The 27,211-nt window shown below is 35.8% G+C and overlaps 5 protein-coding genes and 1 non-coding gene across 8 annotated transcripts; 4 read left to right on the forward strand and 2 right to left on the reverse strand.

Annotated features, from left to right (window-relative positions):
• Positions 1-655: 655 nt before the first annotated feature.
• Positions 656-11,937, forward strand: LOC131144413 (probable leucine-rich repeat receptor-like protein kinase At1g35710). Its single transcript, XM_058093048.1, has 11 exons — positions 656-1,047; positions 1,402-1,549; positions 1,809-1,880; positions 3,266-3,337; positions 9,054-9,125; positions 9,226-9,369; positions 9,462-9,542; positions 9,626-9,697; positions 9,817-9,888; positions 11,401-11,472; positions 11,567-11,937. Exons 1-11 carry the CDS (start codon positions 960-962, stop codon positions 11,655-11,657), a joined length of 984 nt encoding a protein of 327 aa, XP_057949031.1. The 5' UTR covers positions 656-959; the 3' UTR covers positions 11,658-11,937.
• Positions 11,894-13,981, reverse strand: LOC131144412 (pentatricopeptide repeat-containing protein At2g20540-like). The gene has a single exon (XM_058093047.1). The coding sequence runs from the start codon at positions 13,749-13,751 to the stop codon at positions 12,126-12,128; it is 1,626 nt and encodes a 541-aa protein (XP_057949030.1). The 5' UTR covers positions 13,752-13,981; the 3' UTR covers positions 11,894-12,125.
• A 1,395-nt stretch (positions 13,982-15,376) lies between these two features.
• On the forward strand, positions 15,377-15,450 carry TRNAT-AGU (transfer RNA threonine (anticodon AGU)). Its single transcript has one exon. It is a non-coding gene; the product is annotated as a tRNA-Thr (tRNA).
• Positions 15,451-15,581: 131 nt separating this feature from the next.
• On the forward strand, positions 15,582-18,878 carry LOC131144596 (heparanase-like protein 2). Of its 2 annotated transcripts, XM_058093326.1 has the most exons (10): positions 15,582-15,642; positions 15,804-16,106; positions 16,192-16,228; positions 16,789-16,972; positions 17,052-17,206; positions 17,305-17,538; positions 17,631-17,820; positions 17,947-18,072; positions 18,166-18,265; positions 18,359-18,878. In XM_058093326.1, the coding sequence occupies exons 2-10, from the start codon at positions 15,894-15,896 to the stop codon at positions 18,692-18,694; spliced, it is 1,575 nt and encodes a 524-aa protein (XP_057949309.1). In that variant the 5' UTR covers positions 15,582-15,642; positions 15,804-15,893; the 3' UTR covers positions 18,695-18,878. The 2 variants fall into 2 exon arrangements, with proteins under 2 accessions (XP_057949309.1, XP_057949310.1); XM_058093327.1 differs by having other exon boundaries at positions 15,582-16,106.
• Positions 18,879-19,379: 501 nt separating this feature from the next.
• Positions 19,380-26,364, reverse strand: LOC131144247 (uncharacterized). Of its 2 annotated transcripts, XM_058092775.1 has the most exons (3): positions 26,031-26,364; positions 24,980-25,036; positions 19,380-19,972 (listed from the first exon to the last, which is right to left on the reverse strand). In XM_058092775.1, the coding sequence occupies exons 1-3, from the start codon at positions 26,035-26,037 to the stop codon at positions 19,797-19,799; spliced, it is 240 nt and encodes a 79-aa protein (XP_057948758.1). In that variant the 5' UTR covers positions 26,038-26,364; the 3' UTR covers positions 19,380-19,796. The 2 variants fall into 2 exon arrangements, with proteins under 2 accessions (XP_057948758.1, XP_057948757.1); XM_058092774.1 differs by lacking the exon at positions 19,380-19,972 and having other exon boundaries at positions 23,529-25,036.
• LOC131144246 (remorin-like) lies at positions 19,682-21,942 on the forward strand. The gene is made up of 6 exons (XM_058092773.1): positions 19,682-19,959; positions 20,196-20,290; positions 20,515-20,772; positions 20,840-21,149; positions 21,470-21,551; positions 21,637-21,942. The coding sequence occupies exons 1-6, from the start codon at positions 19,934-19,936 to the stop codon at positions 21,826-21,828; spliced, it is 963 nt and encodes a 320-aa protein (XP_057948756.1). The 5' UTR covers positions 19,682-19,933; the 3' UTR covers positions 21,829-21,942.
• Positions 26,365-27,211: the final 847 nt, after the last annotated feature.

Genomic DNA, 27,211 nt, shown 5'->3' on the forward strand with positions numbered 1-27,211 from the left:
TTAACAATCTTTAGAGATAGTTATGTGCAAAAAATGCGATACTAGGAATTACCAGCTAATGTTTCTAATACTCGAGTATTGCATAGTTGGCTTCTTAAATGATTAAAAGAAAATATTAAAAAAGATAATTAAGTATAAATAAATTAATAAATTCATAATTTGAAAAATTTTAGAGGGAGAGAGTATGGTTGGTCTTTGTGCAGTTCATCGATCCACCATGGCTAAATTGTCAGTTGGAGAGATGATGAGAGGTAGAAGATTTGATTAATGATGTGCAAATGACACAGTTGAGTGGGCATAAATGATTATCGATTGGAAAATTTCATTAAAATTTTTAATTTTAAATATTTTTACTTTTATTTCATTTTACTCAAAAGTATTTCATTATTTAATTATTGTTGTATAATTTCATTAACGAGAGGAGTAAAGTAGTATTTTTAGGCTCAATCCATTAATTTATATAAAGCTCTTTATATATTTTTAAAGCTTTAGAGAGAGAGTGGACATTATATATCTGAAACCATGTTAACGCAAAAAAAAATAGAAGAAGATGTCGGGTTTCTTACAAATAAAAGGAGATATATATATATATATATATATATATATATATATATATATTTTTATATATATGAGTATCTCGGAAAAGCATTATGAAAAAAATATATTAAAATATACAAAATTTATGAGAAATAAATTTTTCTTCCGCGTCGCGCGTTGGCTCACCCCGACTCCTCTCACCGAAAACCTGAAAGTTGAAACCAGGGAAGGAATTATAAAAAAATAAAATAAAAAACTAATAATAAATAGAACTGGAAGGCAGATCTTTATTCGTCACTCCTCGTCTCCTGATCCCTCCAATGGCTCTGCAGCCTTAAGATCTCAGTTGCTGAAACGAATTTCTCCCTCCCTCCATCAATTCTACCGCCGCCGCACTACCTACCTCATCGCCGCCCCCAAAAATGGCCCGCCAGTCTCTTGCATTTTGTTTCATCCTCGCAGTCTCTCTGTTATCTAACTTGATTCTCTGCAAGACCCTCAAACGAGACGGTAATTTTCTGGCTCCTTAGTCTTGTTCTAAGTGATTTTAGGCTTCAACCGGGCTCAAACTTTTCTGGGTCAGTGTAGATCTGAAATAAGAAAAGAGTACTGGTGTTTTTATTTACTGGGTAATAATCGTGGTTTGGGTAATCAATTACTTGTTGGTATTGTATTTTTTGAAGTTCTTTACTGAATTTGCGTACACTTTTTTTTTTTTCCCGTGATTTGAAAATACTGAGTAAACCGTGTGTTATGTGGCATGTGATGCCGTCTAGCTGGTAAAGTAATGGGTGTAATTTGGATTCTGAGTGACTGGAACACTGTTGGAATTCATAACTGATGGTGATTTGGAACTGATTGCAGTTAAAGCTTTGAATGAAATCAAGGCTTCTCTTGGATGGAGGGTGGTCTATGCGTGGGTTGGAGATGATCCCTGTGGAGATGGTGATCTGCAGCCTTGGTCGGGGGTCACTTGCTCCACACTTGGAGACTATAGAGTTGTTACAGAATTGTAAGCCTTGCAGTTTTTCTTCTCTTTTTCTGTTGTTTGAAGTTCATTTATCAGTCTATTAGTCATGAATTATGAAAGACCCTTTTATGGTTAGTCCTATTTTTTCAGATGCTAGTTGTGCATTTTGTTACTTTTTTTATGTGTTAATACGTCATTTGTAAGTCTTTTAGGGACTAATTTTTTGATTTCGAAATGATTGTTGATAACTGAGGTTTGGTTTAGCATGTATTTACATCGGTTATTTATTAATTCTTGGCAGGGAAGTCTATGCAGTATCAATTGTGGGGCCTTTTCCAACTGCTGTGACCAATCTTTTGGATCTTACTAGGCTGTAAGATATCTCAATTCTTATCATCAAATGAGCTCATTAGTGTAGCAAACCTCCATGCTAGAATATGAGATAATGTGAACATTTGTGCTAAGTAACTTCTAGTTTCAAAATTTCAGTTTCTTTTTTTTTTTAAATGATAGAAAAGGAATGAAAGTAAACTTAATTCAATGCAGTATGCTTAAATGCTCAAAAAGTGTTAGTGGCATCTCCTTTCCCCTATGCGTAAGTTTACGTTTTGTGGTCACTGCCACTGCGTTAGTAATTTGTTTGTTAATAGCCATTGGTTGGTTTTTGTCCTGCATTCATCATGGTATAATTTAATACTGAATTTATGCTGTGAAATCAAGTCTGCTAACTTTTATCCATTGTTATGTGGAAGACATCTGTTCAATTTGTAGATACAGCCTCTCTGCTTGGGGCAAGGCTTGTCTTTGTTTGACACTCCCTAGTTACCTCTTTTGTAAGAGCCTCATGCACTAGGCTGCTTTATCATTGTTACCGTTATTTTTCTGAATCTGATGCTGTGACTGGGATGCATGGCTATGAATGTTTTTAGTTTTAAATAAATTTTTGGGTCACTCCACTAAATTATTATGTAGATTTCATTAATGTATATTGTGGGACAGTTGTATAGGGGTATAGGCTTTTGAGAAATATGTATGCTAATCATTTTGAAAGCAATCATATGTTTTTTTATGTGTTTATTTCATTAATTTTTTTAAAGAAAATTGCGAACATTGTAAATATTTTGGGATGTCTTAGCAAGCTAGCAATATTCTTATAGAACAAAATGCATTCAAAGCTCTCCACACTCTTAAATGAAAGTCTTTCTCTTCTCATTTTGACTATTATTATCTTTTTCATGCATATGATTCCCGGAATTATTGCCGAATTTTGTCACTGGAATTCTTTTATCTTTTTCCTGCAGTATATATCAAATGACCCTGTTTTTTGTGGAGCTGAACGATTCTTGGATCATGAATTTGTTGTTATGATCATGTATTATGTTCTTTTAAGTTTATATGATGACTACATTTTGAGATATCTATGAGGATATGCATTACTCATTCATTGTGCTTTGTCATATTTTGATGTCAGTTATGCAAGTAGAAGTCATTTTCCCATTTATTAGAAGCTGTTTCATTGTACAAAGTATTGTTTGTGGTTGTTTGCCAACAACCATATTCTTCATATAGTGAAAATATTAAGTTGGAACATATGATTGATGACAAATTAATTCATTATAAAATTGCGATGCTAACATTTGTAATTGCCAGTGCAAAGAATAAGTGGAAAATGTTGTTGAGCTGCTGGAAGCTTCTGTTTTAGTGCACTTTTTCCCTTGTCAGATGTTTATAATCTGAATGACTGTGTCCACATGACAGGGATCTTCATAATAACAAGTTGACTGGGCCAATTCCTCCCCAAATTGGACGATTAAAGCGTCTTAAAATACTGTATGGTCCTTTACTCCCTAGTTGATTGATGTATTGATGTTGGTCCTCCTATGTATATCATTTTTAAGTATTTGAATAATGCACATTTGGTTTCTATTCTGTAAATTCAATGTGCATCTAGATTTATGGTAAAGAGAATGCTTGTTTCGGGTTGCACTTTAATGTGGCTAAACTTTTGCTTCTATTTCTGAATTTGAATGATGATTTTCGATGCTGATATTTCAAGTTGTATTTCAAGGTTACTTTGGAATTTCATTTTTACATATTTGTGGTTGCCTGGTTGGCTGGGAATGCTCAAAGAATGTGAGAAGGAGGGTGCATTTAGTATTTCATAAGCAACTTCTGATTGTTGGCTTGAGGTCTAAGAGGCAAATATCTTTTGCGATATCATAGGTGAATGGACACATATTAAAATAAGGAAGATTTCTGGCATATTAATATATAGTAAATTATTTCTAAAAATTTTAATGGGAAAATAGTACATAAGCTATTCTGGTTATGATGCTTCCGGTCTTGGAACAAAGCAATGTTACTTAGGAAACACAGAATGTTTTGATTCATGAAACAGAAACATGAGTGTGGTACAACATTTGCTTTAAAATGTGGTCCACTAGGGTACTTATATGTAAGTGAAGAATGTATTATTAAGAGCTGTGATATATTTAAAAGAGGCAGTTGAAAAATATTTCTAAATTCTGGTCCGGTTATTTTGGCAGATGTTGCTTTCTTTGATATTCGGCGTGATTGGTTGGCTTTGTTAGCCTGAGTTTTATGCTTTCTTATTGTATTTGATTCTTTATTCTTTATTCTTCTTTTTATTTTTCTTCTTCTGTGTTGTCTCCAAGTCCAGGATTTCTCATCCTCCATGCATATTCTTTCAGTTTAATAAATTTCTTTTTCTATCAAAACAATGTTTCTAAATTTAAAAGAGATTTTGTGTTCTAAAGTAGATTAATAATGACTCAGTAGAAAACTATAATGTGATAACACTTGTGGTTGGCGTAATGTCTTCTGTTTTTGTTTTTTTTAAAATCTTTTTTTTTTTTTTTGAATTTTTCTAGGATGATCCTCCTCATTGTACTTCTCTTTTTTCTTAATAAATCGTCTTTTTCTCTAAAAAAAATTGTTATAACAAGCCATTTTCATATATAAAAAATGTATAAGTTCTGGAAAATATTTAGTTAAACTCTGGAATGCTAGGTTTAGTGTTCCAGAGTGAAAATATTCAATATTTTGGAACATTTGTATCAAATTGCAAAGGTATTAGCATTTTTTAGTGACTGGACTGAAATTAAAAACTTGGTTGTTGTAATCATTGTTAGGCATTGAAGAAAAGGCAAAAGTATGCCACTCACCTCCCTCTACTTGTTTGGTTCTCATATTTTTCTTGTTTTTCCTTCTTCTCATATGTTCTGTTTTTGTTCTAAAGGACCTCTCTCCACCCTTTTTGTATTTTTTCCTTACTTTCTAAACTAAAAACGAAACACTGAATGCAGTTATTGTGTTTGGTTTGTACAGGACAAATTAGCTTTACAAAAATTTTGATTTTTGAACAATTTTTTAAAATTATTCAGTGCAAAGAATGCACATCCTGGAAGCATTATTAGTTAGGGGTAACTGAGGTTTTCGGTCTATATTTTATGATGTATATTATTATTTTTTATCTCTTATAATGCTCGTAGTAGTCTAACACTGCTTCAATGGTTTATATAGGTGGGCGGAACTTAGGAGTTTTTGAATCTTGTAGTCTACACTTTACAGCTATATAAGGGCTATATAGTAGCTGTTTTCTTGCTTACATAGAGACATAGGTGAATTATCCATTGTAAAAACTTCCACCAATTGAGACCTATTAATAGTAATCCAGGCTTATAGATATAAACTGTGTTTATTTGTTTTATGTGGAATCATCAATACAATGACATGATAGGATCTCCAAAATTATGTGCTAGAGAATGGAATGAAAGAGACAAAAAGCTTTCTTAAATCTTCTTTAAAGGTGGTAGTTGTGGTTGCTCGCCTCCAAGAATGCATACACATACTGACACGTATGGATGCTCAAATTTTTGACATAAGTACATCAAGGAAAAACCTTGTATGCTTGCAACTTACCCCGTAATTCTTTCAACTCTGGAACCCATTAATTCCAGCTCTAAAGAATTGTAATCACACACCCAACCAAATTCCCTCCCCCATTTTTCCAGGTTGCACTGATAGTAATATTTTAGGAATAGGAAACAGACTCACAAAATGTTGTAAGCATGTAATTTCTCTGCTGGTGATTGTAGTTATTTTGTTTTGCATTTTAAGATGAGGATACCAAGTTTTGCTTTCAGGAGCGGGGGAATGGAAGCAGTACTTTACATAGACTTCGAAAAATTGAGTCACACTTTTGCACCTTGAATTGTTAGACTGCAATAATCCAGTAAAATGGATAATGTCCTGTCAACTGGGAATAGACTTATCTCCTTCTTTCTTCCAGGAACAAAAAGGTATCCATATGAGTTTCTAATGCTGGAGCTATTAATTGTGCCATAGTTGCCTGAAACTCATATAGGGACTCGGATTAAAAAAAAAAAGGGACAGCCTGGAATGCCACATTGAATAATAGTTCAATTTATTTATGTAAATTTTTTTTTTTTTGGATAGAAAAAGAAACTCATTAATAGAGAAGGGAGAAAATTACAAAGAAAGTTGGACAATTTATCATCCTAAAACAAGCAAAAGCAACAAAAAGCAAAAACAATTACATTAAAGCCCCTTTCCAATCCCACTGAAGATCCGACAACCAAATTCCTTGAAAGTAACTCAAGAATGAGCCAAAAAAGAAGCTAGGAAAAATAAATGGTCACTGGTCTCCAAACAAATGATACAATTATCTGGTTTATGGCTTTGTAAGGCCTCTTCACCTGCTGCAAATAATTGGTGTTAAGCCTATTAAGAGCAAAAGTCCACATAAAAGCCCTGATCTTGAAAGGAACCGGAGCCTTCCAAATAAAATATTTCAAAGTAAAAATAAGAAGGGCTTGGAATTTTCAACAAATGGGAAAGAGAAGATTTTTATGGAAAATGAACCAGAAGGATTCCCAATCCAAATCCTCAGATCTCTACCCATTTGAGGAACAAAATACTCCAGCACATGCCACAACATGGTCATATCCTCAACTTGTTGCTCATTATCATTTCTGAAAAAATGAAAATCCTAGGAGAGAGAGCCCCCCTCAAGAATAAGAAACATTAGTTAGAGCATTATGCAAAGAGACAATGTGAAAAGATGATGGAACAAAGATTTGAATGAAATCTCACCCACCCTAACATCCTCCCGAAACTGAATAGGATTCTATTCTCAGCTCAATAAGAGGAAAGAGGATAAAAGAAGTGAGCAACTTGAGAAATAAATTTCCAAGGGCTAGCTGTAGAAACATTACCATACCCTTAGTATCACAACTGTTCGTATGCAAACTGTACTTGCAAAACTAACCGTATGCCATAAGGAATCAACCTCTAGGGCAAATCTCCTTAACCATTTACCATTTGGGGAGATGTTTCTAGAGACCTAGTTCCCGAGGCCTGGACCCCCCCCGTAGACTTAGGTCTTCTAACCTTCTCCTGACTAACATGATGATCTCTCTTCTCTTCTTTGATACCTAACCACAAAAAATCTCTCATAATCCTCCCCAAGGCAGCAGCCACCCCTGTTGGAACTCTAAAAAAGGAAAGAAAATAAATGGAAATAGTGGAGAGAATAACATTGATAAGAGCAATGTGACCCGTAAAGACAAACACACCCTCTTCTAACCTTCCTATCTACTACTCACTCTCTCCACCACTGGCTCCCAAAACATAGTAGAATTTGGATTTCCACCAAGGGGGAGAATTTTGTCAATGTGGCATTCATCCAAGACCAAGAGTGTATTGAGGGAATTAAATGAAAAATGTGGTGGAGAGGATCCCAATCCCTCTTATAGAGGGTTGGAAGCTCACTTCACTTGGACTGTTCAACCATGGTCTTAAATTTCCATGAAATTGTTGAAATTTCTGCCAGAATTTTCCTTCAAAATGGCTGTTAATTCCACTTAAAAAAATTTCTGTTGGAATTTCTACAAATCATCCAAAATATATTGAAATCTTGAAATTTCAGCAAAATTTGTTGAAGTTTTAAATATATAATGAAATTTCCTTGAAATTCAAATTTAAGGTTCAAAACCCAGACTGAAACCCCTCAATTTATCTTCTTTTTTTTCTTCAATTACTTATTGTAATAAGGACAAGAATTATAGCTTTTCAGATTTTTGAAAGTATATAAAAAACTGAACATAGATAAATAGTTTCTAATGTTTCATTAAATAACTCTGTCCTTTACTACTTCTTTCCATCATTTTTTAAAATCAAAACTGAAATTAACACTGGCATCAAAGTTTCCATGGTAATTTCCATATTTTTGAAACATCAAAATTTTAGTCATAATCAAAATTTAAGACCTTGCATCCAACATGCTTCTCCTTACAAAATTTCAAGGAAGCATGCTTCTAAACCACCTAGGGTATGCTCTTTTTTTTTCACTTGATTTCATTCTTCAATTTGTAGATTTTTCTTTGGAAAAATTTGAAGATCTTATTCTCTATATTACTTTGTGCTACTGAGGGTATGAGAAGGTCCTCTTTCTCTTAGCACTATTTGTGAATGATGCTTGTTTACTGGTCACAATAGAAATTGTCACTGATTGATAAGCTAATGATCGTTGGTATTTGCAGACGTGCAACAACAAAAAATTGTTCTTACACTCACATTATGAGCAATATAGTTTATGGGCAGTGTTTTTTTCTGGATTATAGATTTCTTTATAGTTCCGTGTTCCATCGTGTTGCTTGCAAATGCTTTATATGAAACCTAATCCATGTTTCCATCACATTAGCTGCCACTTCCAGCTGATTAATATTGCTCCTTTTTTCTTAGCTTCCTCAATTAGCAATAATTCTCCTTAAAAAGGAAAGAAACTAGAGACTTGTCCTTGTCAGATGGCTTTCTTTGCTCTGTTGCTTGGAAAATTTCAGGCCATCGACCAAGTGTATTAACATATTCATGCATGTTTTATCCCGTGTATCATGATTCTATTATTTTGTGCTGCACTTGGATGTTTCTATGTTGTCCACTCTATATAATGTGCTTCAGCCTATTCAAATGATGTTTTTGCCATGTATGTGGCAGTGTTAAAGTTTAACCTTGAAATGGGCTATATAGGGTGTTATGGATACTATCATAACTATAGCATTTTTGCATGATTTAGCCACTCTTTAATTCTCTAACCTATGGACTTGCAATTTTCAGCCAGAAGTTTAGCATTGTGCCATACAATGCATGGCCTGATTAAACAAGTAGGATTTATTTTATGTTTTTTTAGTCCTAATAAATGGTTGTAACAGTTTTTAGTTGGTCACTGACATCATCTCACGCTCATTGGAAATTTTCTTCCTTTTGTTCCCATGCCAATGTATTTTCTGAGCACACAATGTTTTAAGAGTGCTCTCTTGCTATGTATTTTCAGGAAGCTCCTTTAGGCTATAATGCAAAAGAAAAAAAAAATATTTTTGAACTCATTTTATCTTCCCTCATATTAAATTATAGCGCTCATGACTTATGAAAATCTCATTCATTTTGAAATCTTCAGTTTATTTTCTCGATCATTTGTTGCTCACTGATTTGTGGTGTTCCTCAGCAATTTGAGATGGAATAAGCTACAAGACGTCATTCCTCCTGAAATAGGTGAACTAAAGAAGCTAACGCATCTGTGAGTTATTTCAGTATATGAGATTATTTAATTTTATTTGGATCTATTTCCGCATTATGTATCCATTTAAGTTGAAAGATTATTAATCGGGTGTCTGCAGATACCTGAGTTTCAATAATTTCAAGGGAGAAATTCCAAAGGAGCTTGCAAATCTTCCTGAGCTTCGATATCTCTATCTACATGAAAATCGTTTCACGGGGCGAATTCCGCCAGAATTGGGCACTCTGCAAAACCTTCGTCACTTGTGAGTTGCAACATTCAACCATCATTATGTTGCTAGATTAGCATTTTTCTTCTCATTACTGTTAGATCTTATTATAATACCACATTTTGTAGAGATGTTGGAAACAATCATTTGGTGGGTACTATAAGAGAACTCATACGTATTGAGGGATGCTTTCCATCTCTTCGAAACCTGTAAGTAATCCCAATTGCTGGATTTGCAATTATTCAGTTAAGGGTATGACTAGATGCTAATTCTAAGCAACTCATATGTGTAGTTATCTCAATAATAATTATTTTACGGGAGGCATTCCATCTCAGCTTGCAAATTTGACTTACTTGGAAATCTTGTAAGTATTGTTTATTGATGTAAATAATATGGGAATGTGAATACATTATTTCCTGGCTGGAAATCCTTTTTTATTGTCTGTCATAAATTCAGTGAGGTTGATTGCTTTGTGGGTCACAGGTACCTATCCAACAACAGAATGGCTGGAACAGTCCCATCTGCACTTGCTCATATTCCTAGACTAACTTTCTTGTGAGTTCTATTTCCTACCAATATATTTGTTTCATTTGAAAGGGCATATGCAGCAAGCAGACTGGCAGTCTGGACACATCTTTTTCGTTGGATCATGTCTAAAACTAGCCAATTGACATGTTCTTGTGGATGCTAGGATAGGACAAATGATGAATAAAATGAAATTATATACTAAATTGGATTATTCTAATGCTACCTCTTAGTGCCCTATAGTTTGTGTAGCTGCTAGGCACAGAAGAGTTCCCTTAGTTCTGTACTTCCTAAATTGCATATGTATTCTTGACTTAAACTGCATCTAAGAACAATGCAGTTGCGCTTTGTGTTGTATCTTTAAAACTTCCCCTCATTGTTGTATCTTTAAAACTTCCACTCATTCTTTTCCCCTCTGATATTGTTTGAAGATGATCTATTTTCATCTTTCCTTTGTGGTTAAGTGGTTTGGTTCTGGGTTGTTGTGGATTCCATCTATAACTATAACTTGCTTTGTTTTTCCTCCTGATTCATTGATAGCCAGCCCTACTTGGTGGGACTTAAGGCTTTGTTGTTGTCATTCACTGTTCTCGAGTTCAGATTGGTGAAGAATTTATTAGGAGCATCCAAAATACTGCCATGGGCATATGCATGGATAATCAATGTCTTGTTTGCCATAAGTGAGAAGTGGAACACCAATATGTCACTGTCATTGCTTGTTGAGATATGGGCTTCTCTCCCTCTCTCTCTCTTCTCCTTTTTTTTTTTTTGTTTTTTGTTGGGTCCCGCTGCTGTAGGAAGCCAAGGTTTTTTTTTTAAAAAAAAAATTATTTATTTATTTATTTATGATTTAGACTTGTGAGAGTGCATGAGAAAATAAGAGAAGGGCTGGAGGTTGTGTGTGGGTTAGGGTTGGGAATAGAAGATGTGAAAGTGGATCTCGACTGTTACCCTGCTTTAAATTTTTAAACAATGGGATGCTCAAAGTAAAATGTAAGCATGGGTCAGTGGAATTGATGAACTAAGCCATGCAGATAATCATTAGTCACCTTTTATAAAAACAAAATTATATTTTATGCTTTTCTCCCTGTTCTCTAGATCAAATGGCACCTGTAGCAAATTTAGCTGAACTCACCAAAAAATTCTTGACTTGCTTTAGAACAATACTGTTACCTAAAACCTAAGACCTACTTGTCTTTACTGGCAGATAAATATAAATGCAGATATTTGTCATTTCATGAACAGACAAATTTCTAATCAACATGGAACTTTCTGGAGAAGGTTCTGGGATTTAATAAAATACTCCAATGAACTCCTGCAAATCTTTATTGGCAGGCATTTAGGACCTCATTTTCTCATTATACTATTACGAGTTTATAGTACCTGTACTAGTAAGAAACCATAATTGTATTATTTCTCTGCATTGGTTTTTGTATGCATGAGAAATTTATGAAAATTTTATCATTTCCACACATGTTCTTATTATTATCATTATTTTTAAAAGCTACATATGTTTTTAAGACTTACCTTATTGGATTACAGGTACTTGGATCACAATCAGTTTTCAGGGAGAATTCCTGATGGCTTCTATAAGCACCCTTTCTTGAAAGAAATGTGAGCTTTCTTCATTGATCCATGATACTTACTGTATCTGAAACCATGTGTCATCTGATTAAGAATATTAACAATAAATTGAATGTTGCTGCAGGTACATTGAAGGGAATTCATTCAGACCTGGTGTAAACCCAATTGGTGCTCACAAGGTCCTTGAACTTTCAGACTCAGAGTTCCTGTTTTAATAAGAGATCAGCCCATTCTTTATTTGTTTAGTTGGCATTTTTATGTGCCTATATGGGGGTTCATCTGATTCCCAGGATGGACAAGGAAATCAATTTTTGTTCAGCTCATTTTCTTGTGTTTGTGAGAAGCTGGCTATGATGTGTATAGTTTCACATTATAAAATAGATTTTGTGTTGCTAAATGATTTGTAATGACTTCCACTGTAACTCCAGTATGGATGTAAGAACTCCAGAAATTATGAAAAAAGGAAAATTTATAGCTTATATTCCATATGAAAAATAGTACCTTTTGATGACTTTGTCGAATTCAAATACATAGTACAAATTCAAACTTAGAAACTACAAATCAATTGCAATACAGAATACTTATTCGAAAGAATCAAAACAATGGAGCAAGCATGCTTCCCAAACAATTGCTGGTGCGGGAACATGGAAATGATACAAGATGAGGCAACCAGTTTGGTTATATTATACAACAGCCTGGAGAAATGATGGGACTGAATAATCCAAGTGGTTGTTTATCTTCTCCAATAGTCTATTTATTTCATCCATGTGTGGATGTGTTTTCTCTCCTGCAACAAACTCATGAACAAACCCATTAATCTTGATGGAGCTGCAACCTGGCATCTTATCCACCCCTCTTTTTCTCATCATCTTCCTTATTCTTCGGGCATCATCATGCTTCCCTGCAGCTGCATATAAATTTGCAAGTAGAACATAGACGCCACTATGATTTTCTAACTGCAAGAGTCTCTCAACTGCAACCTCAGCCAAATAGATTTGTCCATGATCACAGCAAGCACTCAGTAATGCTCTCCAAGCTATTGCTTCTTCAGAGAGACTTGAATCGGGTATTATTCTGATGATTTCCTTTGCTTCTTTAAAGAGCCCGGCACGGCCTAGAAAGCCAACTATACACCCGTAGTGTTCACTCTTGGGTTCAATATTGTACACTGCACACATCCTGTTTAACACCCTGAGACCCTCAAATGCCATGCCTGAATAACTACAAGCGGAAAAAATGGCGAGGAAGGTAATGTCGTCTGGCCTCACCCCAGCCTTTTCCATCTTCCAAAACAGCTCGAGGGCACCCTCTCCATCACCATGTGTTGCCATTCCCGAAATCATAGCATTCCAACAAATAGCACCCCTTTGTGGGATTCCATTAAACACCCTCTTGGCCAAATCCAAACTCCCACACTTGGCATACATGTTTGTAAGAGCAGCTCCCAACCGCGAACTCATTGCCAAACCAAGCTGATCTATATGCCTGTGAATCCAAATGCCAACGTCCAGAGCTCCCAAATGTGCACTAGCACAAAGAATGCTCACAAAAATGGGCTCATCAGGAACCAAGCCAGCTGATTGCATCAGACGGAACATGTGCAGACCCTCCTTAAAACAATTATTCTGCACATACCCAGAAATCATGGAACCCCATAATCCTACATCCTTCACAGGCGGCGGTGCTTCATCAAACAGCAGTTTTGCCGCATCAACATTCCCCTGCTTTGCATACCCAGAAATCATGACCGTCCATGCCATAGACGTTTGCTGGGGAATTTCATCAAACACATACCGTGCCAGTTCCATGTCGTCAAATGCAGAATACATGAAAATTAAAGCATTACCCACAAACACATCAAACGAGAGGCCCAGTTTCAAACTGTGCCCATGAATTGCTTCCCCAAGATAAAAACTTCGCAGGCTTGCGCAAGCCTTCAACACATAAGGAAAGGTGTAGTTATCAGGGTCGAGGCCATTTCTTAACATCTGGGTGTAAACGTTCAGGGTCTTGGAGAATTCACCCTCGAGAAAAAAAGCTTTCATCATTGTGTTGCAGATGATAATGGTGGGTAGGTCGATCCGTTGGAAGAGTTTCCAGGCATGATTGAGGCTTCCGTGAATTGGGTCTGAGCAAAATGCCAGAATCCTGCTGAGGGCAAAGCTGTTCGTCCCAAGCCCACATGTGATCACTTGCGCATGAGTTTGCTTCAGCTGCTTCATGCTCTTGCATTTCTCCAGCACTGAGAGGCATCTCACACTGCTTGACATAGGGCACCCACCACCAACTTCTTTCAATTCAAATTGCATGGATCAGCAGGAAATTCCCATTCTGGAGTCTGCAACTAATGGGGAAGATGCATCTCTCAGACTCTTAACATCAAGTTTGCCGTATGGGCGTATTTAATTGGGGTCAATAATGAGTATGAGAGTGGGATATTCAAAATAGACTTCACTCATAACTGCTGATTTCAAAACTCGGCTCGAGATTAATCCATCCCAAATTCGAACTAACTTAGGTGCAAGTCTTAAAACTCAAGTTTGACGATTTGGTTATGCTTTAATATTATATATATATATATATATATATATATATATATATATATATGTATAAAATATATTATCATTAACTTCGACACAATTTTAGAATTGTTTTCTTACTTGGCATTCTCTCACACGACTCATCAACTATGAAATATTATGTTAAGACTTGAACCTAGACCAAAAAAATATATAGTTTGGTATGTATCCTAATGATACGAGACTTATATTATTTTAGTAGATCTAAACATTAATACAACATTGATTAGTTTTAAATTATATATTGAGAAAATATCTCTCATAAATAATTCTTTACCGACTAACAATGATCTAACTAATCTAACTAAGTATTGTCACCCTTTTAACTATTTGATGGATCAAAAGAAGAAATGAAATTAAAAGAAGATTTTTCTCTCTCTTTACGCTTGTTTCTTATATATTTTTTTCATCTTTGAAGCCCCTTTAACAAAACAATAATATTTGAGATAAGCCTATACAATGACTCCTAAAAGATAGGGTTTAAACATATAGCCATATAGGTGTCTTCTCTTTTGGGAGCCATTGTACATGCTTGCCGCTTGGCTCTTCCTTTGTGCCTTTGTGGAGGGCAAGGGAGGTACCATCAAAATGGAAAGTATGACAAAATTGAAAAAAAAAAAAAAAATTAATGTTAAAAGGATGTAAGTTCATGAACATCATAGACCTATGTTATAAAAAATGACTAGATGAAGCAAGTGAGATCTGCACTGCTTCAAGCAATCATCTCATACCGCGTGAAACTAAAATAAGGCTTCTTGATCCATATAGACTAGACATGGCCAAGCCAATCTAGGAGAAGGTGGAGGAAAATCACAAAAAGCAAAAAGAAAAGGCAATCCGAACTCATGTTCTTATCCCATCTATCATAAAATGATAGACCAAACCAGAAAATTTGATAATTATTGCACAAATCTATTTCGATACTATTCAGCTCAATTAGTTTGATAAGATATAGCCCTACAAAAAATAATAAAAATATTCTAAAATTGTGTTTGAAAGTATAAATTTCAAGTTTTAAATTTAAATTTGCATAGATTTAAATGAAATTCGAACTATGTTAGCGGGCATGAATTTTGAGTTTTAGATTTATATTTGGATAAATTTAGATAAATTTTATATTACATCTTATTCAAATTCATTATCTCTTTAAACATAAAATTAGTATAATTTTATATTTTATTTAAATTTACATAATTTAAGTTTAAAATCCAAACCCCAAACTCTTAAATTCAAACGTTATATTCTTAATTCTTTCATCAAATTTTCGTATTGAAGTTTAAAGTCGGATTAAAATATTAGGACCTCTGTTCAAAAATATAATTGATAAAGTGACTGTAAAGAAGGCTACCACAACGGCTTTCGTAGCTCAGTTGGTTAGAGCACCCGTTTAGTAAGCGGGAGGTCTTGAGTTCGACTCTCAACGAAAGCACTTACAGATGAAAACCTTCTCTATTTTGGTGGAAGTTTATCTGTTATATCAATGTAATGTAAAACGGCGCCGTATTATTTTCTAGCACCCAGCCCTCTCTTCATCTACCTGTATCCACCTCCTCCTTTCTCGGAAGACGCAGACTCCCGGCCTGAAACTATAGCACTACAATTCCGGAACGAAGATCAAACTGTTGATTTCTTTTCTTTTTTTTTTTTTAAAAAAAATATGCTCAGCATACAGTTCTTATTCAACCCAGAATCTTCATTCAAGTTTTAAACCCAGAAAAATAGCAGATGAAGTTAAATTTTTTCTAACTGGACTAACTCAGTTCCTTGATTGTCTCATTTCAGCAAAACTCGGTTAATGCATTGTTTATATGAAACCCACATTTCCTCGGTATCTTGCCGCCTGAAAGTGTATCTCCTCAAGGTTGTGGGAAAATGGGTTTTAGAGTGATTCTACTGTTTGTGTGGTGTATCTTTCTGTCATGGTTTTCACTGTCTTTAGCAGAAGATGTAAAGGTCGTTGTTGAAGGAGTCACCTCCATAGCCACCACAGATGATAACTTCGTGTGTGCCACTCTTGATTGGTGGCCCAGTGGAAAATGCGACTACAATCAGTGCCCCTGGGGAAAAGCCGGCATTCTCAATCTGGTAACCTCTCTCTCTCTCTCTCTCCCCCCCCCCCCCCCCTCTTGTATATGGAAACTGAATTTGTGGGGTTTTGTAATTGTTGCAGGATTTAAACAACAAGATTCTTCTGAATGCTATCAAGGGTAAGTTCAGGATATGCAGCTGAGAATGTCATGTCCTCTGCTTAGAAGTTTGTTCACGGGATAAACATCTTGGGCTTAGTTGTTTTTTTACGATGATTTAGGTATTTGCTCATCTGGGTCTGGGGTTTTGATTATTAATTTCATCTTTAATTTAGAGGTGCCCACAGTTGATGGGTATGCCTTGGTTGTGATAAGATTGCTAACTCATTGAAACTATTTATGACTCGTAAACATTATTAAGAAGGAAAAAAATGTTTGAAAAAATCGTATGGCACAACACAAAACAAGTTATTGGAATTGGTATGGTAATAAAAGAGCATGTAAGATTTTCTTGTCTCAGGAGTTTTGTTCGTTAAACTATCCTTGAAAAAGGTACATAAGTCAGGATTGACAGAAAACCTGTGCCTGGAAATTACCGAGTATTTATGGGAATTGAGTATCAAAACAAGCTAAGGTAGATTAGAATCAATGACCTTGTGATCCTAAATTGTTTCTTGTTTCTAATACCATCTTCTTTGGTTTATTAGTTTTAAGGAGCTTAATTGTTCTTTAAATTTCAGCATTTAGCCCCCTTAGAATCAGATTGGGAGGTTCTTTGCAAGATCAGGTTCTGTACAAAGTTGGAACTCAAGTCAGGAAATGCCCTCACTTCAAAAACAGGAAAAATGGCTTGTTTGGATTCAGCGAAGGTTGCCTCTCCATGGAGAGATGGGACCAGATCAATAACTTACTCAACCAAACGGGGTAGCCACTCCCTGCCCACACCCCCTTCTCAATATATGATCAAATTAACAGATAAATTTTTCATGACTTTCTGTTACAGAGCATTATTCACATTTGGATTGAATGCCCTCATTGGGAGGGAAAAGCTTAGCAACAACGATACGCTTTATGTAGGCAACTGGAGTTCACAAAATGCTCGTGACCTCATGAAGTATAGCGTAGCAAAGGAATACAAAATAGATTCGTATGAACTTGGTAAATTAAATTCTTATTCCAAATTGTCAACTAAATATCGGGTATTCTATGATTGTTCTTGTCTATGTTACTGATACTATTGGCTCGTCATTTGACAGGAAATGAGTTATGTGCAGGCGGGGTATCTGCAAGAGTAAAGGCTGATCAGTATGGAAAAGATTTCATTACTCTCAAAGAACTTGTTAAAGAATTGTACCCCGATCCCACCACACAACCGAAGGTATTGGGTCCGGCTGGCTTTTATGATGAGAAATGGTTTAGCACCTTCCTTGAGGTCACAGGACCAAATGTGGTGGATGGAGTAACACACCACACCTACAATCTTGGTGCTGGTATGCACTAAGCTTCTCTCCAAAAAATTCCCCACCTGGTTGGGTTTAAACATTTTGGGTTTTTGGTTTTAACAAAATTCCTATGTGCACAGGTGTTGATCCCACTCTTATCAACAAGGTACAAGATCCATATTTTCTAGACCAGGTAGCTCAGACTTACAAGGATGTCTCAACAACCATCAAGTGGTTTGGGCCATGGTCAGAAGCATGGATTGGCGAAGCTGGTGGAGCTTATAACAGTGGTGGCAGATATGTGTCACATACTTTTGTTGATGGCTTTTGGTCAGGCTCTCTCTCCTCCTTTGTGCCTTCCTCTCTGTCTCCTTCTCTTTGAACATGTATTTATACATATGCATGATGCGTCTAGTATATGTGTAAAAATATAGGTATTAACTAGCAGTGAAACAGGTATTTGGATCAATTAGGAATGGCATCAACTTTCAACCACAAAGTTTTCTGTAGACAAGCACTTATAGGGGGAAATTATGGTCTGCTTAATACTACAACATTTATCCCCAACCCAGATTATTATGGGTCAGTATCTCATAACTTTTAATGCTGTTCAAACGGGTTTAATCACGTTGAGATGTTTTATCAGTTTCACCGTCTCCTTTGCCATTCCAACAGCGCACTTTTGTGGCATCGCTTAATGGGAAAGAACGTACTTTCTGCAACTCACAGGAGCTCCCCTTATTTGCGGGCATATTCTCATTGCTCAAAGGACAGTGTAAGTTAATATGTGAAATTTTGATGGAATTTCTTCTTTCCATGGTCATTTTTCTTTCGAATTTCTATAATGGATGGATATCTCTTTTGTCAGCTGGGCATTACTGTAATTCTGATTAACATGTCGAATTCTACTACCTTCGACATCTCGGTCACTGATGATGTGAATTTGTATCCTGACCGACACGAGCTGACTGAGGAGAATTCTCAAGAGGCACAAAGAAGAGAAGAGTACCATTTAACTCCCAAAGATGGCAACATCCAAAGTGATGTAGTGCTACTAAATGGAACCCCCTTGGTGCTCACAGAATCACTGGGCATTCCCACTTTGAACCCCAAGCTTGTGGATCCTTCAAAACCTATTACTGTTGTGCCTGATTCAATTGTCTTTGCAACCTTGAGGAACTTCAAGGCTCCAACATGTGCTTAGTTGCTCTGTCTCTATTTTCCATGTTGTTTTCTTTGGGAAGGATCCCATTTCGTATATTTGTTTTTTTATTTTTAGTTATGAGCTATTAAGGATGTGGAGATTGTTTTGATTGTAGTTTTAATTTGAGCGTAGGAGTGTGGTAGGAGTTTTCACTTGCAATTTTTTAAAAAGATTTTTCCCTCAATTCTGTTATTAAAATAGGCATGTTCAATGTTTTCTTATTAGTTAATTTAATAATAAATTAATAATAATCCAATGGGTGACAGAAAAACTTGTGTTTTTTGAGATTTATATTGCCCTATTTGCTCATAAAATGTAGGGATATTTTTCAAGAGAATATATAATTGCTGAGATTCTTGTAAGCCCTAAAAAGCATGCTCTGTTTTACACACACACACACACACACAGACAGATATATATATATTCCCCAATTTCTCTAGTCTTTTCTAGGATTTTTTTTCCAAGTGAATGATTCTTCTTTAAAGAAACTATTTTGATTGTCTTCATCATAAGTGAAAAGTTGTTCATTTATCATGATTTGTTCTGTATGAATTTAAAAGTTTAAATTTAGATTTGTGTGAATTTGAACAAAATATAATATAAAAATATATTTTCTTTAAAATTCATACAAATTTATGCTCCCAAGCACTAGATATATGGTCATAAACTCATAAGATTAAAATGCTGCACAGCTAAATATCTTGTTTCATTATTCACATGATGTGTTCAAATATCATTTTCTAAAGAAAAATATGCGTGCCTATGGCAAGCACTTATGAAAGAGTCAAAATAGAACACATTCCCCGCCTGTACTGCTGATTTGGTAAAGCAGTATGAAATGAACCTTTCCATGGTGAATTTGATCAACAGAAAAGCTCAAACTCTATCTAGAATAAGATTCTACACTTTCATGTGCATTTAAAACTGAAACCTTTGAGAAATAATAGTATAAAAAACTGAGTTGGTTGCTTCATTGCAAAAATCCATGCACCAAGGAAAGGAAAGATGCTTTTCTTCAGCTTCAGCAATACTTCATCCAAGATCCACACAGCAAACGGTCCCTGTTTGCAAAGCATATCCAACCTTGCTTGCCCCCCATCCCCTACTGACAACCTGTTATCAACCTTAACAAACCTTCCTTCTCCCGAGGTTTCTCATTCAAATAATCTTTGCTCGGGCTCGTGATGCACGCCAATTCATTCCTCGGGCAAAAGAAGTACAGAACAGACGTCAGCAACGATGGACGCTTTGATAAAGCAAATGGGGTAATTCTCAATCCTGAATTTGGAGAGCAAAAAGGAATATTAATTGCCCGTTCATGTTCATTCCCAAGCAATTCCAACAAATTCTAAGAATTTTAACTTTTATATATTGTAATTACATTACATGTTCTGTTGTGTAGATAATAAACACAGGGCAGTTATAATTATTATTTTCTTTCATTGTATAGTTAGATTTGCATTCTTAGCCTGCCACATATAACTATGGCTGCTTCTTTTAGGTTGAGATATGGTGCAGGGGAGGAAAACAAAGAACAGCCTAGCGTCAACAGGGAGCGAAGCATTCCCCTCCAAAAAACTTTATCCTTCAAAGGAGGTACACCAATAATTTCAAATAAATACTACTTGGTGCAAAAATTATGTCCTATTTGCTTACATGTAGTATAAATGGAAAATCTCACAGTAATCTAAATTATAATGAATAAATAGGGAGAGCAAAAATCTTGGCATGTGCCGAACTTCAAAGGGGTAATATATACTCCTTGCTGGAAAAGGGATGTAAGTACGTAACTAAATCAAACTTCAATTGCTCACTTGCAGAGAAAAAGAAGAACCAAAGCTGGCTCCGCAAATCTTTTTCTCGCCAAAGGGGTCAGGATGATGACAGCAAGGAAATTGAATATGCAACTGCAGTTGCAGCTGCTGCATTTGCCATTAACTCACTTGAAGAATCTGGCATTCCAATTCAGAAAAAGACGAGTGAAGTTCCTGAAACCTCAAAGGCCAAGGTGAAGAGCAAGAAAGAAGATACAGCAATTGCAATCCCAGAACCAGGGAAAGTATCCAGGCGATTCTCAGGTAAGAGGATGCATGACTTGCGAACAATAGTTTTTTGCAAAAAAGCTAATGAAGTGGTCTTTATCAGGTGAAACTTCAATGAGAAGCTCAGAAGGTCCAGATATGATTGTGCCCATCAGTGATGCAGCACTGGAAAAGATGCCTGGGAAGACTGTTGGTCCTGCTCCATCCATCAGAAAAACTCCGACTGTTGATAATCAACTGAAGAACACCAGCAGCCAAAATCAGGAAACAGCAGCACCAAAACCTGAAGCACCGTCTGCCTTACAACAACCAGCATTCCAATCAACTGGAGCCAAAAGGCAGAGTTCAACCAGAATAGGTGGAACAAAAGCAGATGCATGGGAGAAGGCTGAGATGGATAAGATCAAACATTGGTAGTCACTAAACTTGATATTACCAAGGCATCCCAAGCCACTATGTTGTAAATGTAAAACATTTAAAACCAATCCACAGGGTAGGCCAAGTATGGAGATTCAATACACCTCAGCGCCGGAAAAATGAACCAATGTAGAAAAGGCAGAACATCTAAAACATTCAAAACTAAACCATTGAGTCAGTAGGCCAAGAATGCAGAGACCAATACAATTCGGAACTGAAAATAAACTAATAGGTTTAAAAAACCTGTTCCAATTTCCTCGTCATGGGCAACTGGAAATGTATGTTTTATTCTTCCACTAACTGATAGAAATTTCAGGTATGAGAAGCTGAGCAAGACAATTACTTCTTGGGAGGAAAACAAGAAGAAAAAGGCCAGGCGCCGAAAAGATAAGATAGAGGTTTGCACCTTTTCTTTCCTCTAACAAAACCAACATTAGAATGCTACTATTTAGGAACTAATAACAAATTAAATTGGAACTGCAGGGTGAATTGGAGAGGAGAAGGGTAAAAGCCACACAGCGTTACAACAGGGACATGAAAAGCATTGATCAGATTGCAAGGGCAGCAGAATTGAAAGCAAAGGAAAGACGAAGACTTGAAGAGTCCAAGGTTAAAGAAAAAACAGACAAAATCAGAGAAACAGGAAAAGATCCCACCACATGCTCATGCTTCTGACTGAAAAAACTAAGCCTTTGTGAAGTATCAGGGTAAAAACAGTAACCTGTAAAATAACACACATGTATATATTTTTCTGACAATGCCACAGCAAACTGAAAAAAGTTCTTATCACATGATATAAAATTTGGCCTTCTATGCTAAAGAATTCAAAATTTTCAAGTAGCTATTTACCAAACTAACTATTTATCGGAAAAAATAACCACTTAGGTAGGCAGATTTCCATGTAATCTGAAAAACATAAACACAAGATTATACAATTTACAAGTTTTTAGACCATGTTTATTCAATAATGAAAAAACAAACGGATAATATAGTAAATTGTATTTCCCTTAACAGTGCTAAGTTCATGTTGAAGATATTCAGAAGCAATGAAATCTAAGCATTGGAACACTAATGCATAGTCTAACACCTGTCACAGTGGATCTGAACGAGAATCTATTATATGACCATAAGCAGTCAAAAGCCAGAAAATTTTCTTTGGGGGCAGAAAGGGGAGACACAAAAATCACAAATATTATAGGAGTGAATGTAATTTTTTTTTTTAAGAGGGAGCAAGCTCAAGCTCAAGCTCAAGCTCAAGTATCTTAAATTTCAAGGAAGGTGGGGTGCATTAAGATTTCATGTCATAAATATTAAAAAACCAGTAGGCCTATACATGAATTTCCAAAGTCAGGCACTGCAATGGCTACACCCCAAACAACCATGACCATAAGCCTGCGTAGATGCTGCCCTTAGCCAATCCTCCCACACCCCCAACTCCCCTCACACTTCCCCCCACCCCCCACAAGAGAAAAAAAAAATTCATTTCAAATCAACAATTTGTGGAACTAAAACAAACTGAAACTATATTATCAACATTTTTGTGACATTACCATAGCATAAGCATATGGTACAACAAATTACTTATCTATTTCGTGGCACTGCACCTCATGATGCCGTAACCACCATACCCGCTGAACATTTTTTTTATTTTTATAAAAAACAAATTCTTTGGCATATTATCATGGAGGGTGATGAACATAAAGAAAATTCAACTAGTATAATTTAAATTCCTGCAGAAGCTACATTGCACTAAGGGCAAGCTTGCTTGTGCTTTGCATTATAAGTTCTATAACTTTTACAATATTATGCATCAGAAAGCTTGCTTTCTGTATATGATACACAGCGGAAGCACTTTATCAAAACAATAGCTTTCAAACTCTTCTCTGAAGCCATAGCTGCATAAATTGCTTGAAGATGAACATTTATTGCCTTTTCAAAGCCAATGTTAATGAAGGCACAAATGTCAAATAAAGCTGGGATACTAGCAGTCTAGCACCTCCTACAATCTTCGAAGCTGCCTTTAACAGGTAATCAATGTTCAACTCCCTTTTTGTCCCTATTTGTTTTCCAAGAATCATCAGCCCAAAAAAGGCAGCATAATGGGATAAAGGCAGTTGGGGGGTGGATAAAGACTCCCTCAAATGAAATATCTTTTTAAGCACGTATGGTCATGGTAAGGATTAATGCCCAAATAGAAATGGGATCACATCAAATTTTAGGAATACAGTACAGCAGTTCAGCATAAGAACACGAAAGATCTGATTCAAGTAAAAATTTATTTTCTCAACTGTTTTTATTGACCATTTACAAGATACTAATTCTCAAGATTGTTAATCGTTCTAACATAAGGCAGTAACAGTCTAACAGAGCCACCGTTAAAATTAAGCGCATACAAATCAATAATCAAAACTGCATAGCTGTACACGCTAGCCATCACATTGACCTGCATCAGAGCAGTTTATTAATGCTTCAAGCTTTGAAGATGCCCATAAATGCTTCATAGCCAAAAAAAAAAGGCCTTTTAGGCATCAACACTACAAGCACTTGCAAAAGTATATCCCAGGATTATGCTTTTACAACAAACAATAAGAAACTAACAGCAATGCAGTAGAGTTGGCACCAATTACTACAACTGAAAATCTTTACAAATCTAATGGACGAGATGCATCCCCTGGGATTTTGAAACCTCCAACAAACATATTGAATCTGAAAGATTCTAAAGATCAAACCATCAAATTGACGAGAAGCATAATTACTGATCCAAATAAATGTAGTGGGCAAGAGTTGAAAACACAGATGCCATCATCGCACGCTATCACTGGTTTCAGTGTATACAAAAGTCATGTTGGATCTCAAGGTTTATAAACAGATGAACCAATGCCTCAAGCAGTGATTTCTCTCACAAGCCAAACCAAAATAGGATATGTGAAGTACAACACCAGGCAAGACGGTAGTGCAACCAGAACGGTGACTAGCACGTACAGAGCCAACATGGCAGCACTAGCAGGTAGCACACAAAAGACAATCAGAAGAAGAATGAGAACCAATGGAAATTTTGCTGCAAAGTCAATGAAAAGATTCAAAGACTCCTTGAGAGAAAAATGGTGTCTTGCCACATTAGGGAGTTCAGTGATGTGGCTACTATCATCATCGTTTCCCAAATGTCCAGGACAAGGACTGCATGGAACTCTCCGAGAGATGCTACTGTTGCTTGCTTGACTTTCACAAACCAAATTGCTATTCAGAGAGCTAGCTGGTTGATGGTCCACATAAAATGAGGAAAAAGACTTCAATCTATCAGCATTCAAGCTTTCCACCAACCATAGGAGAAAGAAATTCTTGCGAGGAAACTTGAGAACCCCTTTGTAAACCAGCCGGGGGGACAAGAAATGGCACCAAGGGCAAGAAATGAGGAATGGGATCTGGATTTTTTGAGTAGGCAATTTCACAATAGCCCATTGAAGCCCCAAAACGCAATTTTTGCAGAGGGTGTGACCACACCATAACACATAAGGAACATTTTCAACAATATTGAAGGACTCACAGCATATGGGGCATTCCAATCCTTCCTCTCTGCTTATATTCGAACAGATCTCATCATCTAACACTTCTGAACTAGCTCGACTTCGCTTTGATGAGTTTTTATTCAGTCCCATGTTTGCAATAGCATTTGAAGCAAAACACCACATCGTGACAAGCAAGCAAACCAGAGAATACAAGGGGCAATAATTTCTAAAGGAGCATCGTTTAAAACATTAAGTCAATATTACTCATAACTTTGCCCATCAGAAAACCATGAAATGAGTACTTCTGACTGAAAATCAACCTTGAAGATGGCCAGTCACAGCTTCAAGCATCAACAGATTTCCTTCCTCAAATAAACCTGAAAGAATGGTGGGTAGCAAGGACATCAATTGCCAGTTATTAGGTGACTAACAGATAATAAAGCATTCATTGTGTCATTAATGACGAGGAAGATCCAACAAATATGCAGGCCTCATATCATCATATGATATCTGAAGGTATTTTCACTAGACTGCTGCATGCACTCTTCACAAAGCTATAATAATGCTGTTGCATGATAACATGTTCTTTTTGTCTAAAATCACTTCATGCTATAAATATCTCTAATCTAATGTGGAAGAACATGGGTGTCTAAAGTCCAAAAAATCCATTGGGGTGCACTATGAGGTGGATTCCTATCCCATATGCAATTAATAAAAATTATAATTTTCAATGAGATCTTCCCATGGATGTAACACAAAACACAATTATAAATAGAAAAATGAATACACAGGCGCTCAGAGGCAGAGGCTGCCATAAAAATGTTGTTTCAAAACTCAAAAAAAAAAAAAAAATCCCTAACTTGGTTTATTACATTCGAACTGAATGACTAAAAGAGCCTACCACATCACCCTACACTGTAGATTCAATAGGTTGTCTCTTGCTAAGCATGGAAGAGCAATTATGGAAGATGTGAATAAAGGGGGGCACATTCTTGGGCATAAATCATTTGCAGATTCCTTCCTGAACCTCCAGGAAAAAAAATGCCCAAGCGCAGCATGTAATTTGAAATTTTTACAGAAAAATGATCAAGGGGTGCTAGCAATTTGAATAGATTATATTCCTTGACAGTCTAGATACAACAACAAACACTTGGCACGCAAAAATCATCGACGCAACAAACCGAGACAGAGCAGAGAAACCCAACACGAAATCCACATGATCATGAGAAAATACAACCATCCATAAGAAATGAATGCAGATCTAAGAATGTTTTGAAAAGGAAAATCATTCAAGTGATCAAAATGGATCGAAGATTGAGCCATCAAGGAGAATGAAAAGAGAGAAGCAAATAAGACCCAAGAAGCGCTTACCAATCATTAGACGAAATTCAGCAATTTGGAGAGAAGGGTAGAGATGAGATCAAAGGATGAAGAAATCAATCTCTCTCTCTCTCTCTCCCTCTCCCTCGCGCGCTCTCTCTCTCTCTCCCTCTCCCTCGCGCTCTCTCTCTCTTTCTGCACGAAGCTGGAGATCTTCCTGGGGAATAAATTTTAAAGGATTGGCGGACGGCATGGGCGAACGCGAATCGGCCTAACTCAGCGCGACGGCGTCGTTTTGCGCCATTTGGTCAACTGGGGTTTATCGATAACACCCACTCCCGTGATTGCAAAACCGATCAAGCGTCACTCTTAACAGAAACTTTCTAAAATCTAGAAGACTATAATTCTATATGTCCTTTCGATGGTAAAAATATTATTATTTTCTAAAAATAATATAAATATTTACGAAATAACTTTTAATTTAGTTGAAATTATTAAAAATGATATAAAATATATCTCTGCTATCCATTAAAACAAACTTAAATGATTTTCAATTTTTCTTTTGGGGGTATTTACAAGCGCAACTTATACAAATTGTTGTAAAAGAAATTTTCTTTTGGTATTTCTTTAAATGGTTTGCTCATTGCTATTCTTATTTTTTCTACAAATATTTCTCCATATTTTAAAAAATCCCGGATAATAATAATAAATAAAAGTCATATTTCATTTTTTTAGAAGTAGACATATTGTCTTCATAAATAATATAATCATGTAAAATTTTTATAATGTAGGTATTGTTCGTAAGGATGATTTTTTTTATATTTGAATTTAAATTTCAATAATTTTGAAAGAAATTCAATAGAATTTTGTATTACATTTTATTTGAACGCACATAAATTCAAATCTAGGGTTGGAAGTTCAATCTCCCAAATGCATGGTTAATTTTTAGAAATCACATTCTAAAAAATTATCAGTTTAAAATATAAAATGATAAAAAAAATATTTCTATTATTAATTTTCTTCCTAAGCAAAACACCTTCCTTATTCTTTAGATGCAATAGTTATTTAAAAATACTTTTATCATTTCTCATAGGGATGGCAAAACAAGTCGGAATCTGACGAGTGATTTGTGACCCGCCCATTTAAATCGGGTTCGAGTTTAGTAGAAGGTGACCCATTTATAAATGAGTCAACTCGAATATAATCCATTTAATAAACGGATTAGACAGGTT

This window comes from Malania oleifera, chromosome 12, assembly GCF_029873635.1.
Source record: "Malania oleifera isolate guangnan ecotype guangnan chromosome 12, ASM2987363v1, whole genome shotgun sequence".
Classification (NCBI taxonomy): domain Eukaryota; kingdom Viridiplantae; phylum Streptophyta; class Magnoliopsida; order Santalales; family Ximeniaceae; genus Malania; species Malania oleifera.